The sequence below is a fragment of the Bidens hawaiensis genome, unplaced genomic scaffold, assembly GCF_021521415.1.
Source record: "Bidens hawaiensis isolate Kalapana, Puna unplaced genomic scaffold, B.hawaiensis_p1.1 tig00020890_1, whole genome shotgun sequence".
Lineage (NCBI taxonomy): Eukaryota > Viridiplantae > Streptophyta > Magnoliopsida > Asterales > Asteraceae > Bidens > Bidens hawaiensis.
Window position 1 is genome coordinate 215,016 of NW_027493216.1, and position 18,817 is coordinate 233,832.

Below are 18,817 nucleotides of genomic sequence, written 5' to 3' on the forward strand. Positions count from 1 at the left end.
GGGGATGTTAGCGAACCAGACCTATCTTCTATAAATAGTGAACCCTGTTCACACATAATTTAAGTTTTGAGAGTTTAATTAACGAATCTCTGTCCAAATCCTCTCTCGATCTTCAACCTTAATATTATTCAATTACTGATATACATATACTAATAAGATAGAAATATATACAACACTTAATCATGAGTAATTATGAGTTAGATCTATAGTTAATGTATTAATCGATTAAGCACAGATCTGAGATCTGCTAGTGTTATTGAGATTGATACACACACGGGATCCAACACGCTCTTTTACGTCACATTTGTTATGGTATAACTAAAAAATAATTTGCATTTGGTTGGTTTTCGTTACGTTCGTTATGGTACTGGATTTAAAACAAAATGCGTGAGTCTACACGAATTCGATCGGTTTTCACTACGTTTGTTACGATGTCAGAACTAAAAAACAAAAATAAAATTGACATTCGATTAGTTTTCGTTACGGTAACGAAAGCAAAAAAAATAACCTAAACAACGTAGACCAATATGGTGCCGTCAAGTGACCCAATGGTGGCTTAGTGGCTTCATTTCATTATATTTGTTACAGTACCGGAACTTAAACAAAAAATTATAAATAAAATAAAACAAAAAATGTAAATAGCTAATACGGTGCCACTAAATACGGTGCCACCAAGTGGCCCAATCGGGACTAGGCGGCACCAAAGTTCTCAATTGTCATAGATAATAATAATAATAATAATAATAATAATATAGTTAGTGTATAAGTAGCAACAAATCAACAAATAAACAAACATATTACTAGAATTTCACTCAGCAGCGAGCTCTTGGTAAGATCCCAGAACGGCGCAATGGGGCCAAACCTTTCCTCTACCATAGAAGGTAGATACTGTAGGTTGTTACTAGGGAGATCCCCAAGTCCAAAAACATTTTTTTGACGTGCGCAGTAGCAATAAAATTAATGAACAACAAATTTATGAAGGATCAAACAATCATCCTACTTGAGTACCTATTTTACTTTGTATATGCAGGCTGTGTGTAGATCACCGGAGTCTTTGTTAATCCCTTTTTTAGTGAACCAAAAAAATATATTTCGTTAAGGATTTACCAACGGGAATAGGGGTAATGATAATTCCTTCCCGAGTCCTCCCAATAATTATAGTGCGAGTTACCATAGGACTTTGTTGAATAGTGCGAATTTCTCCTATTGCTGGTCTCAAATGGAGAATTGTAAAAGTCAGATGCTCTTCTGCTACTTGCAGGTGTGTTCATGTCATCCCACATTTCCTCTTCAAGATCATACTTTGACCTCTGTAAAGTCAAACACGAGTTTAACATATTGCAGGTTTAAAGAGAATGTAAAGGGAGAGATGGAATCTGATTGAAACCTTGGTGGAGTCTGAAAGCACAGCATATGCTTCTCCAATCATTTTGAAGAGTTTATCCGCATCCATTTGAATGGATTCAGTGATTAGTTTCCACTTTTGCCCATCACTTCCACTTTCAGCTCTTGCAATCACCTGACCAGCCTATAATAATATTCAGTAATTACAAACAAACTCATTAGGCAAAAAAATAATTTATTTTTAAAAAAAATTGCACAAACGGTCCTCGTGGTTTGACCAAATTGCAAGTTTGGACCCCAGATTTTAAAAACTGCAAACATAGTCCATATATTTGTCGAGGGGTTGCACGTTTATTCCTCACTGTTAATCCCAGTTGCCAGTTGGTTTTTAACGGAAAAGTGATGTCATGTAATTACCCTCACATGAATGGTACATGGCATCAATTTTCTGTTAAAAACTAACTGGGATTAACAATGAGGAATAAACGTGCAAACCTCCCACAAATATTTGGACTACGTTTGCAGCTTTTAAAATCTAGGGACCAAACTTGCAATGCGATCAAACCACAGGGACCATTTGTGCAATTCTCTATTCAAAATATATAGAACAATAGAACATAAAGAAAGACCTTGTCGGGATGATGTCGGAGAGCTGCTTTCCTATAAGCCTTCTTAACTTCCACTGCAGCATCTGAAGGTTTTATTCCCCTAAAGAACGAAAACATGACATTTTTTGCTATAAATCTTAAAAACTAAAAGAATAAGATAACTAAAAATAAATGAAAGAAAAAGGAACTTACAGAATGAGGTAAAGGTCTAGCGACCTTTCTTTTTTTGAGTTTTCTTCAATAGAAGAAAGACGGCGACGGGCTCGTCTTAGATCCTTCACACTGCCATTGGACTTTTTAGAATTCTCACCCGAATATGTTTCATAAATGGAAATGAGTCTTTGAAGATCATCGGCTGCATGTTTGTAGTCTCTAATCATTTCCCATAAGGTAGACCTTCTAGAACGTGTCTGAAAATATCACAAAGCAGTAAACTTTAAGGTTTGACTTTGAATGCTATTAGAGACGATAAAGTCAAACTTAAATATACCTTTGGGTAAGTTTCATCAAGGGCTATAGCTGTGCTACAATCTCCAATGGCATCAATGATTTCACCCAAGGATTGGTGTGCAGCAGCGCGGTTGCAGAAACAAACAGCGGCAAATGCGTGTGATTCCATACTTTTTGATATTGCGGCTGAATAATGCTCTATTGCTTCTGTATGCTTACCATTCTGAAACGCTTCATTTCCGGCATTCTAATCAATCCAAGAAATAGAAAGTCAGAAAAAATAAATACATGTAAATCAGAGTACTCTGGAAAAGATACACCAATATGTACAATGCTAGTCATACCTTGCAGTTTAAAAGCTCACGAATAGTAACAGCCAGAGGGTTTAATGACTCCTTAGGGTCCACACTCCTGTTTACACACCATATAACGTTTAAATATATTTGTATAAGAGTTTGTTAGGAAATTGAAATTCATGATTTATTATAACGATAAGATAATAATACAATATGTATTACTTGTCTGACGTAGGTCCCAACTGCTCATGTTTCTCAATGAATTCGAGAGCTATCTCAAGCCTACCAAGATGAAAGTAGGACTTTGACATCAAGTTCCACCTCCAAAGCTTTGACTCGGTTGCAAAATTCTTTTCAGCTGAATCTAGAGTTTGCTCACACATTTGAATCACGTCTTTATGCTTCCCCAACTGTTGCATGCAAGACCAAATCATTAGAAAGTAATTAATTTCAACAGTTAATTAAGTATAACCGATGCATATCATAAATCATTAAGAATATTACATACCACAAGGAGAGCCTCCCCTTTCAAGTTAAGCAATTTCTCTGAATAGCAGCTTATAGACAAAGCATCAGAAATAATTTCCAATGCAGTTGTTGCTGACTCATAGGTTTTATGTTGCAGAAGCTCTGCAGACTGCCTCAGATGGTTAGCAACTTTCTGCCAACAAAAGAGGATTTTATGGTTAGAATGTATAAATCACGGTATGACAGTATCATTGCAGTAAAAATTGAAAAAACAGTTAGACAAAAACTATATAAAGTATGTGATTACCTGTGCCTTTTGCAGACCATCAGCAGCTTCAATTGCAAGTCTTCTATCCAGACAAACAATGTTTTCAGACTCCAAGCACTTGCTATAATTGTATGATGCATCCTCTAGCTCTCCTAGAAGTAAATGACAACTAGAAATAAAAAAAAGAGTTAAAACATTATAACCCTTGAATTTCAAAAAGTTACAGTATATATACAAACAGACAGACAACTTACTTTGCAGATCTTAAGTTGGCTTTGACAAACGTAGTGTCTAATGCTACAGCTGTTCTACAGTCCTTTAACCCTTCCCTCAGCCTTCCAAGTGCCATGCGTGCGGCTGCGCGATTGCTATAGCACAAAAGAAGAGGCTCTATGCAAGAAGCAGGTGTCTCAGTATGTTGTATTGAACTAATACCCATTGAATAACAAACTTCAGCTTCTGATAAATCGCCTTTTTTATAAGCTTGGTTTCCCCTGAAACAAAATCAAACAACAAACAACAAAGGTTTAAAGCCATAACATAATATACATTTGTGAAATATCCAAACAAGGTTGAAATCAAAACCTTTTGCGCCATTTGTCACAAATTTCCTGATCTGAATCGTTAACATGCTTTTCACTAGTAGATTCATGTCCACGGGATACTTTGGGAGTTGCATATTTTACACCCTGACCGGTTTTTACGAAAATCTTCTTCCGATGAGGTTGCTGTTGTCTTGCTGATTTATCAGCGTCAGCAAATGAGGCGGCAGACGACGATGAAAAGTTGTTTGTACTGAGGTTTTCTGTTGTATTAACAGCATCTTTATTTTTAACCTGAGAGGTTGCAGGGTCAGTACCACCATAAGGAGAGAAATCCATTGGTGAACATCCAGCAGATTCTTCATATGAGCGTGGGACTTCTTTAGATGAATTAAGACCACCCTGCTGATAGTTCCTACTTTGCTGTCGTAATTTTGCCTTGGCCTTTTTTAACTTTCTTTGCCCAACAGAATTGGTTTTACTGAAATCCAACTTCTTACCAAAACCAGCATACATATCTGATGTAAAAGGGGTTGCTAAATTTATATCTGGTGTATTGAAGCCTGTAAATGAAGTCCCAAATACACCATTGTTACTAGGAAAGATAAAGTTATTGGTTGTTCCAGCTTCATTGGTTGGAGGTGCTTCTGAATGATGAGCTTTGGGAACAAAACCAAAGTCTATTGTTGAAGATGGAACCGTTTCTTTTATCAATTCAGCTTCAGTCTTCACTTGATGTTGGCAACATTGACCCTCATCAGTTTTTGGATTCAAGGTCGAAGCATCTGATCTTGCACATGAATTGCTACTCAAATTATTACCTTTTGTGGGATCATGGATATTTGATGTCTTTGACTCATCATAGGCATTAGATTGAGGGATGTCACTGGTAGCATTGCTTAATCGACTCCCAAAAACAAAACTAGTGTTACCATCACGAACAGGATCTACATTATTGCCTTGTTTCTTCAAGTTATCAGAAGCCCCTGCCCCTTCACTCTTCAGATTGTTCATTCGCCTACTGACTTTCCGTCTTCCCTTGCCGCCCAACGTACTCTTATTTTTAATCCCAATATGAAAAAGACCGTCTACTTTGCTGTCAAAAAACAAGTTATTAACCGTCTCTTTGGATTCTTCTTTTTGGTGATTCGCATCCGTCAAACCATCTCCATGATCAGCAGAAAACGCAAACTCCAAATTTATAGACTTTTTACTATCTGACGTATTATTCTCCTGTATCTTGATATTATCATTCATCAAGGGTGCAGCGTCAACTGACTCCCCTGTTCCAAGATTCAAGTTTGATATAGAACTAGCCAGAACGGAATCAGCGTCATTTGTAAAATTATTAACCTTCATAACCCCATCAATACCCTCTGTCCCATTAGATTTACTCTCATCAACATGCAATCCACCATTGTTCGTACTCACACCAAACACAAATTCCAACCCATTAGGTTTTCCAAACTTCGCATCACCTATTTCGCTAAAATCAAATCTCAAATTACCCGACCGGGAACCATTTTCACCGTCCCGCACCTCTTCGGAATCCATCTTTTTAGCCGATTTAACATAATTACTAGATCCTATGGTAAACTGCAACATACTAGGATCCAAAGACTCCCTACCACTCTGTTTCTCACCATCTACACCACTCGGATCGCACACCGAATCACCATTACTCAAATTAAACACGAAATCAATAGTTTTACATGTGCTATTAACATGCTTTGAACTCACTGAATGCTTCTTCACCTTCACAGGCTTCTTCCTTGACGGACGAGCGGCGGACTTTGAAAAATCAAAGTCAAAATTGAAACTGGTATTGAATATACCTGAATCAGTGTGGAGGCTAGGGTTAGGGTTTTGGAAATAGGATGGCTGCGTGGACGATGATGAATCTTCCAGTGCGGGTGACATGATATGATATTGAAGATTTGAGTGAGGAAACAGTCGGTGAATCGATGGCCGGAGAGTTGATTGATTTCAGTTATTAAGCTTTCCGACTGAACATTGATATTGATTGATGGTGTTTATCATTTATAATAATAATAATAATAATAATAATAATAATAATACTTGACACCGTTTTGAAGAAAGTGAAAGGAGGGAGGGAATGTAAAATTAAAACCGAATTCAAGGGTTTTCAAGTAATTAACACCGGACCGACCCGAACGACTCATTTCTAGATTGAGACAAACTCGAATGAGCAATTTTCAAGTAATATTTTAACAAGCAACCAGCAGTTGGACAGCCATAGTATTTAGTATCATATAGTTGTTGGAATCGAACCGGAAGTTCTTACAAAATTCTTGTCACATGTGTGGTTCAAACCATGATATACCTCTATTGTCTCACACTTAACTCAGCTAGCATTTGTCAACTGAACCAAGAATCACTGACAGTACTTTACTAGTTACTTGTAAAAACAAGTTTTTTTTAAATTGTTAGTATATTATTTCAAACATAAATTATTATTCTTTCTTAAGTAAGTTGTGTATTTTCATAACAAAGTGTCACTCATATGTTATAAAAAGCCAAGATAGTTACTTCTATATAACTAACCAAGCTATAACAAATCTAACTGGATTAGCACCACCCTTTGTAAATGTTTGTAGCTACCACTTACTAGTCACCATCTACATGACCACTTCGACTGTTGCCCCCACCCGACTTTCGTTATCGCCACTATCTTAACCTCCATGTTCATCATCGCCACCACCAGTAGTGTTGTCATCATTGCCACTACCACATACTAGCCCCCCCCCCCCCCCGCTTGTAACCTCCACCATCATCGTCGACACTCTCACATGGCTTATTGTCGCTGCAGCACATGTCACACCTAGACCCATTTTAATAACTTTTTTTTTAAAACATGTTTACGCTCATGCAAATTTGGTTATAACCAATTTGATCCCAATTCAATTGATACTTCTCTGAGCATGTTTTTGACATAAATCCAAATTCAATAAAAACTTTTGTGGGGCTAGGGCATTAGCCTACATGTAACAACCCAAATTTTAATTATTTATTTTTAAAAATAATTTAAGAGAATGTATATGTATACTTTATCTTTTGCATACAAAACATTTAAAATATATATTTAAAAAAATATTTATTAAAAGTATATTTTTTTAAAATGAATTTCTTTTATTAGAACGTTCTCTAAATGCGCTCATATGCATAAACTTTGAAGAACTTTACACAAAACTATTTTTTTTACATGTTAAAATGAGTTTTTACGAGATTTTCACATGTGAAATTCATGGCTTCTCACATTTTTGTGAACCCCCCCCCCCCCCAATGAACCTCTATATATTAAAAACCGGGTATCAATACCAAGTCCCAATACGCGATCATACCCTACTCGAGTACATGACGTTGGGTTTTCTTTTCAATATGCGTACCCGAACTCCGTCTAGTTTCTCTCATTACCCGATATTCCAATACCCAATCATACCCGAAACCGACGATAAAAAACTTGATATGTATTGTGCATCTCTAGACGATGGTGTTTCAATTAGAGATGGTTCTTGGGATGATTGCTAGCCGGAGGTGGTGTTCATATATGAGTCTATGTGTATATACTAACTTTTTGAAGAGTTGTGACTCAAATGAAAGATAAAGTAGGCTATTTAAAACTCACAATCTAATCCATCAAGAAGGTTGATTGGTTCATAAGTTTCATTAAGTATAACACAAATCTAACCGACTCAGGGGCCCTATGACTATTTCAGAGGCTCCCTTTTAGTGAACTAAACACACATTAGTATGGATTGATCTAGTGGTAGTATCATTAAGGTAAAATGTAACATCCTAAAATATTCTAATAATAAATAAATAAAGTTGCGTTAAATTGTCGTGTGTTAAATAATATTAATTAGCATCTAATAAGGAAAAGATCATGGACTTGGACTAATTAAGATGGATTAAAGGGAATGGGCCTTAGGTCCATGGGCTTTAGGGGATATAAATATCCTCTTAAACCACCCTAAAACCCTAAATCCTCATTTCTTTCCATCCTAATCTTTACACACTCAAAAACACACACATATCACTACACCATATACGGCCGAGAGGGAGACAAGAGAGATTTGAGACCAAACGGACGTTAGCTTGTATTAGATCTTTATTACACGAGCTATATACAAGATCTAGAGTTCATAAACGAGCTAAACGAGATCCAAACGAGCACTAAAGGTATGTTCTTGACCCTTTAAAGTTTACGTTTTTATGAGCGTTTAGCCTTGGAAATTAGAACGAGAATAGATCGGGTATAGACGAAACGTAAAGTTGTAAACTTGTTGCTAAAACGAAGCTAATGAACTCATAAACCTATGCGGCTCGATTAAATAAACCCCTAAGATCTAGTTTGGAACGTTTTAATCTTAAAGGTCCAAACTTTATGCACTTTCGGGTCGTGTTTTATCCAAAAATGGCCACGGGAACGTTTGCAAGAATTATTAACCTCTTATCAATATATTACACATTAAAACGGAATGATTATAGGGGTTTTGGGATGAGCCGTAGCTGCTGCTGGGTAACTTCGCCCGCAGCAAGTTCGCCCAGCATGTTCGCTTGCAAGTAAGTTCGCCAACTGTGAACTTCGCCTGATAGTTAAGTTCGCCAACTGTGAACTTCGCCTGATAGTTAAGTTCGCCAGATGTTAAGTTTGCCACTGGTTAAGTTCGCTACTAGCAAAGTTCGCTGATGTTAACTTCGCCAGTAGCTAAGTTCGTTGATGTTGACTTCGCCAGTAACTAAGTTCGCTTAAGTTAAGTTCGGTAACGAATCAGATAGCGAATCAGACTTAATACGTTATGAAGAATGAGTTAAAAAATTAGAAAGCAAATTAAAATCCTAATAGAAAATGTGTTAAGACAGTAAATGAAAATAAAATTTTTCTAAGCTGACCTGGCAGCTTAACCCCAGCTAGGGGCTATGCCCCTTGGACCCCGCTAGGGGCTGCCGCCCCTAGAACCCCGCTGCAGGGGCGCTGCCCCCGGACCCCCGTTCGTTGTGGGTTATATAAAGATAGAAATACGATACGAGTAGTAATAGTTAATTGATACGTGTAATTGTTATACAGTTAATCGTGCACAACTCAAGAAAGGGATTACCATAAACGGTGAACGTAACCGCATTCAGGTGAGTTTCTAGCCCCATTTTCTTGTTATGTTTTCGGGGCTGTGTGCATACTCGATGTGATAGTTAATACACTTACCTTAACTGGTAAGTGTATGCCTTATATGGTTTATATGTTATGTATGTATATCTTAAATGTGAATGAAAGCTTGTCGGAATGTGAACGATCTTCGGATATTGCACATGCTAACAAGGGAGGTATGTTTATGATAGATGAATGTGTATGATAGATATATGTACAATATATGAGTATGTATGAATGATTAAAGAAAGTATGTATGTTATGAGTATGTAAAGACGGTATGTACGAAGATGAAGAAAGATGGACCAGACCCTAATAATATCTGAGATAAAAGGGACCAGACCCTAATAATATCTGAGATAGAGAAGTAAAAAGGGACCAGACCCTAATAATATCTGAGATAGACAAGAAAGGGATCAGACCCTAATAACATCTGAGATAGACAAAGGAAAGAGGGACCAGACCCTATGATGATGATGTGCGTGCTAGTGGTATAAAATATGAAAGGTTGGATATTTAGCTTTTGCACAAGATCGTGTTTTAAATTTATAAAAGTGATTTCTACAAAGACTAAACACATACAAAATATGCAAGTGTACCTATCGTATATGTAGAATAGTATTGGTAAGAACCAAGTATCGATCCATGGGCACAAGGGTTTCTAATAATAAATCGTTGTTTTATTTCAATCGGATGTTTTAATCGTTTTTGGGGTTGATTTTTTAAACTTTTTATAAAATATAAATACTCATATATATAATATATAGGTGACCGAGACAAGAGATTCTAAACGAGTTGTTCAATCATGCGAAGGTTACCATCTAAGATTAAGAATCCACTCCATTTTAGCATTGATAATTAATATGTAGACATGTGATAAACTTGTCGTAGCAATATATAATAGATAGCTCCTTAAGCCTTAAGTGAGCATCTTCGGCACTAAGGAGATGGTATGCGCATTTTAAAGTCCACTCTTTCCTAATGTCATACCATCTCAATGATGTCGATTTGAGTTGACAAGTAGTTTCGTAAAGTAGAAAGATTAGGATTGACTTCGATTTCTCAAATACCAATTCTAACAACTTCGGGTGGTTGTAGTTCATCACACAACCTCCCCTTGGTTGATTTATGTAGGTTATAATTACACATTCCGTTAACATATGGTTTCTTTAACTAATTTGATATCCTAAGCAAAGCCATTTTTTGATTACCAAGGTTTAGAAAAATACACCATAACTTATATCTCATCATTTCTAAGTACAATATAAGGATCCATGTTTCGATAATGTATCAAAGTATTTCTATCTTTCAAGAACATGGATCGATCATGAACGATTGCCAAAGATATTGACAACCACCAACTTTGATTTAGTGATTTAAGATGGTGAAACATTTCTCATCAATAGATAATTGTAATATAACCATGTACTTTACTAGACTACATCACATGTCTTGGTTAATTATCAAGTAAAACAAAGCTTCTTCATAGATTTTAGATGGTAAAAGGAGTTTAGCTCATAATGAGCATAGTGATAAACATTAAGATGATTGATAATAACAAATACATGATTAAACTTGGAACAATCTAACCAAATGTAGATGAATCCTTCTTCTTAATGATGGTAATGATGGTTGATGATGATGATTAGTGGTGATGACCTCCAAACCTTCAAACTCTTCACTAGATCTTCAAAGTGAGTATTAGTGTGTGTTTTTATTAGTGAAAACCGGAGAGAATTCTTTTCAAGGCACACCAAATGAGTGCAACATGAGCCACTATTTATAGGCATTCTGGATGGTGAGGCACGACCCCGTGCTTGATGAGCACGCCCCAGTGCATTTTTATGACATGTGCCAGATTTGTTTTGTCTTTTCTGTGACGTGGCCACGGCCCCGTGGTTGGTAGGCACGGCCCCGTGATTTTTAGTGACATGTGCTCAATTCTTATTTGTCTTTTCTGTGTTCTCGTCCACGGCCCCGTGCATGATGAGCACGGCCCCATGCTTTTGCTTCCAGATTTTGTTTTTTCTTGTGTCAGAAGCATGGGGCGTGTTTCTTGAGGCATGGGGGCGTGTTTCTTTGTTTTATTTTGTTTTCTTATGTTTTTCTTCGTCTTTTTGCTTGTTTCTTTGTTTGAGGCTTGGTTTCACCTGAAATTATGTATTATTATGATAAGTAGTCTTTTATGCTATGTTATTGGATAGAAATTGCAGTTTTTAGAGATTATTTGATGCCGAAAAGATGTATATTTATATGTACATCAAACATCCCCACACTTGAACATTTCTTGTCCTCAAGCAAACCTCTTATAAATATCCTCTAAAAACAGTAAATTTAGATCATAGCTACCCCTTAATTGAGCTTCAAGAAGACGAAACAAAATAACCAATCTTTATGTTAGTGATAAAAGAGAGTACTTTTGTTTTTATGAGTTTTCGTTTATGCAAAACGTCACGTTCTCACAATGTTCACTCACACTCGGTTTTATATATGATCATACCTGTGATGTAAGTATGTGAACACTCTTAGCCAAAATGCAACCTGTGATAAATAAGCTTGTAACAAGTTCAAATCTCTACCTTTTTTGAAGGGTTGCATGGATCAGAAGGTAAAAAGGGGTTTTGGTTTAGTGTGAGTCGGGATTGGTATTTTGTGGTGGTTCAAGGGTTAATGGTAAATACAACTTCCATTGTTTGTTGGGAGTTTTGAGATGTATTCGATGGTTAGCTCCTTTTTCTCCGAGAGTTTTTTTTTTAAATACCAAATGACTCTTTTAAGGTCAGATCGTCAAGACCAGTTTTATCGAGGATGTGGATCAATTCTTCCTCAATCCTGTTCTGAATATAACTTTCAACTCTAATGGATCGTTCGGCTTTGAGCCTAATAGCCCCCGTCCTCATTAGTTCGGTATATTCATGCTGAGACTGAGTTTGACTTTTTCTACATCTTCCTTCGTGGGACCAGTTTCCGCAACCTAAACATCGTTCATATCTTTTTGCTCTTCTCTTCATTGCGTTTTTGGAAATTCCACAGAATGGTGGCCTTTGTTCATTTTGGCGCCACTTTTTCCTCACCTCATTGCTATAGAGAAAGATTCTCTCCCTAAGTTCTGAAGGCAACCTAGGTTTTGTGAAGTGTATGCAGCAAAGGAAATTGAAATCGAAAGAATGCATTTCCAGTTCTTTAGGGTCTGCTGGTAAAAGACCAATGTTGTATTTTACCGGTGAAAATGGATAAAGTGGTACGGTTTTGGTTAAGGTTTTTGGGTTTTGTAATTTTGGTAATGGGTTTGATGGAATTGTGTAAATATTACCTTCTTCCTTATACAACTCTTCGTTCGGTCTTGAAATGAATAATTACGACAAGTTCTAAATCACATGAAACATATGACTCACTCAAAGCTTCCGAAAAAATATTTATACGGCATGAGGTTTATCTCAGAGTAACGGAGAAATTGGTATAACATCCCAATTTTTTGTTCGGATAGAAATAATAATAATAAAATATGATAGGATAAGTAGGCTTTTAGATGGACTTAATTATGGACCAAAAGGGAAAGATGGGCCTTAGGTCCATGGGCTTAAGGGAGTATAAATACCCCTTAAACCCTAATCCTTTCCATTTTAATCCTAATCTACACACTAGCCTATACCTTAGAAACACACACAACACCATCTTATAACCCGAACCAAGATCCGAAGGCGAAAACCAGAGCTTGTTGGTGCTGGAACGTCGTGACGGACCAAAACAACATCAAGGCTTAACCGTGTTCGTAGTTCGACTCGTTCAAGGTACGTTTATAGTTAGAAATCGTTCGTATAGGTTCGGTTTGATTTGGGAAATCATAGATCTGTGTTAGTTTGTTATAAACGAACCCAAAACAACAAATATTAGTGGAATTGATTAGCATTTGATAGGTTAATTGTTAACCTAAAAGAACCCGTAACCTATATGCCTAAATCGCACCCCTTAAACATCGATGTTAGGCCGATTTGATGGTTGGGGTTTGTAGGCGCTGGTCAGACGATCCCGTTGATACCAAAATCGTGATATTTGGTTAAGAAACGAAGGTTTAATTGCAGATCTAAGTTCTGTTGACTATTTGCTGTTCTTGACGATTTTGACTTTGACCCTTGAGTCAAAGTCTGGATAAGAACTATGGGTGCTTCGTTATGGGTGATTCTTTAGCTAGTTCGTTATGGGAGCTTAGCGAATCAGAGGGTGATTCGTTAGCTAGTTCGTTATGGGAGCTTAGCGAATCAGAGGGTGATTCGTTAGCTAGTTCGTTATGGGAGCTTAGCGAATCAGAGGGTGATTCGTTAGCTAGTTCGTTATGGGAGCCTAGCGAATCAGAGGATGATTCTTTACCCAATTCGTTAAGGGCAAAGTAAGGAACTAGGAGTTTAATATAAAGACAGAATGGTCCCTGGACTTAGAAAGGAATTATATAATTACATAACAGCCCTTGGAGTTTGGCAATTTATGAAAGATACCTTTAAAGGTTAATGAGTAACGATTAACTAACCAGGTAATGATTTAATGAAGTAAAATAGCTTAGACGTGTAAGACTAATTAAGTAGCAATGAGATGACTAGAGCGGTACTTAATACTGTAATTATTAAACAGTTAGACGCGCACAGCTCAAGAAGGAGTAACCGTTAGCAGAAGAAGTAACCGAGTTCAGGTGAGTTTCTAGCCCCACTTCCTTGTTATGTTTTCGGGGCTGTGTGCATACTCGATGTGATCAGTCAATACACTTATCCTAAGTGATAAATGTATGCCCTATGTGATATATGTGTACGATATGAATGGTTGCTTGTCGGTACGTGAACGATATTCGGATATTGCATGTACCGTTAGGTTATAAATAAAGATATGGATATTGTATGTAATGCAGGGATGATTACTTGTCGATACGTGAACGATCTTCGGATATTGCACGTATTGCCAAGAATAGCTATGATTGTCTCCTTATATGGATATTAAATGATAACTTATATACAGAGTTCCCTATACGGATAATATACAGAGTGTTCCTTTGATGGAAAGCATAGTGTTCCTTTAATGGAAAGTATATTGTTCCTTTGGTGGAAAGCATAGTGTTCCTTTAATGGAAAGCATAGTGTTCCTTCTGTGGAAGTATATAGGATGTTCCTTATATGGAGAAAATATATATAGAGTGTCCTTCTATGGAGAATATAAATAGTAGGGTAATAGTAATAGTTCTTTTAATAGATATTATGTGACGTCCTCTTATGGACAATTATACCAGGATAAGATATGCGTGTATGGAAGATATGTGTATGTATCGTATGTCGCCTGATTAACTAGAACTCACTCAGCCTGGCTGACTTTTTGTATGCACGCAGGTATATATGTTTATCGAGAAGGCATGAGGATGACACATGGCATGGATTGAACGGCTGGCATCTGAAGATGGAAGAAAATATGTTTTAAATATAATGATTTGTTTTATGGTATCAAAGAAGAGATTGAATGTTTTGTAACGAATGCTTCAAGTAAACGTTTCCGCGAAAGTTTTAATTAACTCTTATTGCAAGAACTGTGTTTATGAGTAAATCCGATGATAAAGTAGGGCTACCGGGAACGGGGCCTTACAAGTTGGTATCAGAGCAAAGTTCGAGAGATTTAAGCATCCTATATGCTTAGACTCGAACAGAGAATGGGATTAAAGTAAGAAAAGAAAGAAGATGCCAGTTCAAGATAGCCATGTGTCACTCAAGCAAGCTCAGTAAGGGTAAAGAGTATGGTAAATAATGTATGTTAATGTTAGCTTACTTGCTAAATGAAGAATGAGCGTAGGTTAGGGATAGGATTAATTGATTTTGATTGATTAACTGTTTAAGAGTAGAAACCTGCACAATTGAAATCATAAAGGGAAGTATTTTGAACCTGATGAGTAATGCAAATAGTTAATTACACTTGATCAACGTCATTAACTACTTACCTTACGAATCACGTGCTAAATAATTCCCCGAGTGATGACGTTTGTGTTTTCCCTTTTAGAATACGATGGCTGGAACGGGAGGAAATGTGGGAACTGGAGGTCGCACTGGACGTCGTGGCAGGCCTCTTCGTGTCCAGCAACCTTCGGTGGAAACAGCTTCTAACACCGAAGATGAAGGAAGCGCAGCTGGAGGAGACCAGAACAACAACGAAGAGGTTCAACTTAGCCCTGCAGTTCAAGCAGCCATTGTTCAAGCTGCAGTTGTGGCTGTGAAGAACCTGAATCCCGAAAGATCTGCTGGAAGCTGTGAACGAACTACTGAAGGGGCGGGTGGTGATGGTAGGAAGGATGGGGAAGGAGAAAGAGAGGCCTCGAGTGAGGATAAGTCTAGTGGAAGATGAGGAGGTTGAAATGAAGAAAAGGAACCCAGCCCTAAAACCAAGTGAAGCTGATGAAGAGAACCCACGTGAGAAGAAGGCAAGGCAAAAGGAGTTCACTGTTTGTGAAAAATGCGGGAAGAAACACCTAGGAGAGTGCCGAATGGGGTTAGGTGTTTGCTACAGGTGTGGAAGAACAGGACATTCCTCTTGGGAATGTAATGATTACCATAGGTGTCACAACTGTGGAGGACGTGGGCACCTAGCAAGGGATTGCAAGAAGCCGAAGGAAGGACATGAAGCAGAGAAGAGTGCTTGAGGTTTAACAGTTTCCTTGTTATGCTTAGAAAGACCGTTCAAGAAGGCTAGTTACTAGCCATAAGTTTTAGTATGTGTTTTAATTATCAATTAGTTAACGCGTGTTTTTATGTATTATTTAAAGCTTAGACTGGCGTTGTTTGAATTATTATTCTAAGAAACTATTATGAGTTGATTTTGATTATGAATGATTATTGTGTTGCGATAAAAGTTATTATTAGACAATAATGTTAAGTAGAACGAAACATGGTCCCTTGGAAGGACGAAACAAGACTTGTAATACCGAGGGTCTCATGGACAAGCTACCTTAAATAGCTAAAGCACATGAACACAGCTCGGTAACTGCAGGTTATGAGTAAGAAGGGTGACCTATAAAACAAAGACGATCCAAGAAAGTGCGTGAATGCAAGATGTGTTCCTCCTACAAGGAATAAGCTAGGTTTCGGGGACAAAACCTCTTTAAGGAGGGAAGACTTGTAACATCCCAATTTTTCGTTCGGATAGTAATAATAATAATAAAATATGATAGGATAAGTAGGCTTTTAGATGGACTTAATTATGGACCAAAAGGAAAAGATGGGTCTTAGGTCCATGGGCTTAAGGGAGTATAAATACCCCTTAAATCCTAATCCTTTCCATTTTTATCCTAATCTACACACTAGCCTATACCTTAGAAAACACACACAACACCATCTTATAACCCGAACCAAGATCCGAAGGCGAAAACCAGAGCTTGTTGGTGCTGGAACGTCGTGACGGACCAAAACAACATCAAGGCTTAACCGTGTTCGTAGTTCGACTCGTTCAAGGTACGTTTATAGTTAGAAATCGTTCGTATAGGTTCGGTTTGATTTGGGAAATCATAGATCTGTGTTAGTTTGTTATAAACGAACCCAAAACAACAAATATTAGTGGAATTGATTAGCATTTGATAGGTTAATTGTTAACCTAAAAGAACCCGTAACCTATATGCCTAAATCGCACCCCTTAAACATCGATGTTAGGACGATTTGATGGTTGGGGTTTGTAGGCGCTGGTCAGACGATCCCGTTGATACCAAAATCGTGATATTTGGTTAAGAAACGAAGGTTTAATTGCAGATCTAAGTTCTGTTGACTATTTGCTGTTCTTGACGATTTTGACTTTGACCCTTGAGTCAAAGTCTGGATAAGAACTATGGGTGATTCGTTATGGGTGATTCTTTAGCTAGTTCGTTATGGGAGCTTAGCGAATCAGAGGGTGATTCGTTAGCTAGTTCGTTATGGGAGCTTAGCGAATCAGAGGGTGATTCGTTAGCTAGTTCGTTATGGGAGCTTAGCGAATCAGAGGATGATTCTTTACCCAATTCGTTAAGGGCAAAGTAAGGAACTAGGAGTTTAATATAAAGACAGAATGGTCCCTGGACTTAGAAAGGAATTATATAATTACATAACAGCCCTTGGAGTTTGGCAATTTATGAAAGATACCTTTAAAGGTTAATGAGTAACGATTAACTAACCAGGTAATGATTTAATGAAGTAAAATAGCTTAGACGTGTAAGACTAATTAAGTAGCAATGAGATGACTAGAGCGGTACTTAATACTGTAATTATTAAACAGTTAGACGCGCACAGCTCAAGAAGGAGTAACCGTTAGCAGAAGAAGTAACCGAGTTCAGGTGAGTTTCTAGCCCCACTTCCTTGTTATGTTTTCGGGACTGTGTGCATACTCGATGTGATCAGTCAATACACTTATCCTAAGTGATAAATGTATGCCCTATGTGATATATGTGTACGATATGAATGGTTGCTTGTCGGTACGTGAACGATATTCGGATATTGCATGTACCGTTAGGTTATAAATAAAGATATGGATATTGTATGTAATGCAGGGATGATTACTTGTCGATACGTGAACGATCTTCGGATATTGCACGTATTGCCAAGAATAGCTATGATTGTCTCCTTATATGGATATTAAATGATAACTTATATACAGAGTTCCCTATACGGATAATATACAGAGTGTTCCTTTGATGGAAAGCATAGTGTTCCTTTAATGGAAAGTATATTGTTCCTTTGATGGAAAGCATAGTGTTCCTTTAATGGAAAGCATAGTGTTCCTTCTATGGAAGTATATAGGATGTTCCTTCTATGGAGAAAATATATATAGAGTGTCCTTCTATGGAGAATATAAATAGTAGGGTAATGGTAATAGTTCTTTTAATAGATATTATGTGACGTCCTCTTATGGACAATTATACCAGGATAAGATATGCGTGTATGGAAGATATGTGTATGTATTGTATGTCGCCTGATTAACTAGAACTTACTCAGCGTGGCTGACTTTTAGTATGCACGCAGGTATATATGTTTATCGAGAAGGCATGAGGATGACACATGGCATGGATTGAACGGTTGGCATCTGAAGATGGAAGAAAAGATGTTTTAAATATAATGATTTGTTTTATGGTATCAAAGAAGAGATTGAATGTTTTGTAACGAATGCTTCAAGTAAACGTTTCCGCGAAAGTTTTAATTAACTCTTATTGCAAGAACTGTGTTTATGAGTAAATCCGATGCTAAAGTAGGGCTACCGGAAACGGGGCCTTACAGTTGGGTATTAACGCCATATTTTGCATAAATTTATTCTCAATATTACAAAACTTTTTCTTACTTTTTCACTTTTAAATGATTGGTTATTTGCAAAAAATTTTCTTGGATTTCTCTTTAGGTTTATAATAATCTTTGTCTGCTGCAAAAATATTTGTTTTAGAGAATTTTTATAATTAGTTGGACAAACAATTGGTCAAGTAATTCCCTTCCCACACTTGAATCTCACATTGTCTTCAATGTGACAAGATTCATGAAAATATAAAAATTCTAATTTATGGGTAAAAATGGAGAGTTACTTCCCTACGGGTTAACGAAATTTCGACAGAGCGTCCCCTGTTTTTCGTCCGTTTTCCTGTTTTTATACATGTGTAAAATAAAACTGCAAACATCCGCAAACAACCAAGCATAAAATGCTGA

At 37.1% G+C, this 18,817-nt stretch overlaps 1 protein-coding gene across 1 annotated transcript; it reads right to left on the bottom strand.

Annotated features, from left to right (window-relative positions):
• Window positions 1–996: 996 nt before the first annotated feature.
• LOC143561969 (uncharacterized) lies at window positions 997–5,896 on the bottom strand. The gene is made up of 11 exons (XM_077049910.1): window positions 4,020–5,896; window positions 3,689–3,928; window positions 3,474–3,603; window positions 3,207–3,359; window positions 2,921–3,108; window positions 2,747–2,813; window positions 2,443–2,649; window positions 2,145–2,362; window positions 1,974–2,052; window positions 1,388–1,528; window positions 997–1,310 (listed from the first exon to the last, which is right to left on the bottom strand). Exons 1-11 carry the CDS (start codon window positions 5,894–5,896, stop codon window positions 1,104–1,106), a joined length of 3,507 nt encoding a protein of 1,168 aa, XP_076906025.1. The 3' UTR covers window positions 997–1,103.
• Between the last annotated feature and the right edge of the window lie 12,921 nt (window positions 5,897–18,817).

Bases quoted from the DNA above. Each gene is read 5' to 3' on its own strand.
- LOC143561969 (XM_077049910.1), bottom strand. From the start codon at position 5,896: ATGTCACCCGCACTGGAAGATTCATCATCGTCCACGCAGCCATCCTAT. The intron at 3,109-3,206 runs GTATGTAATATT...TGCATGCAACAG, and splicing joins AAGGGGAGGCTCTCCTTGTG to TTGGGGAAGCATAAAGACGT. The intron at 2,363-2,442 runs GTATATTTAAGT...TGATATTTTCAG, and splicing joins TTGATGAAACTTACCCAAAG to ACACGTTCTAGAAGGTCTAC.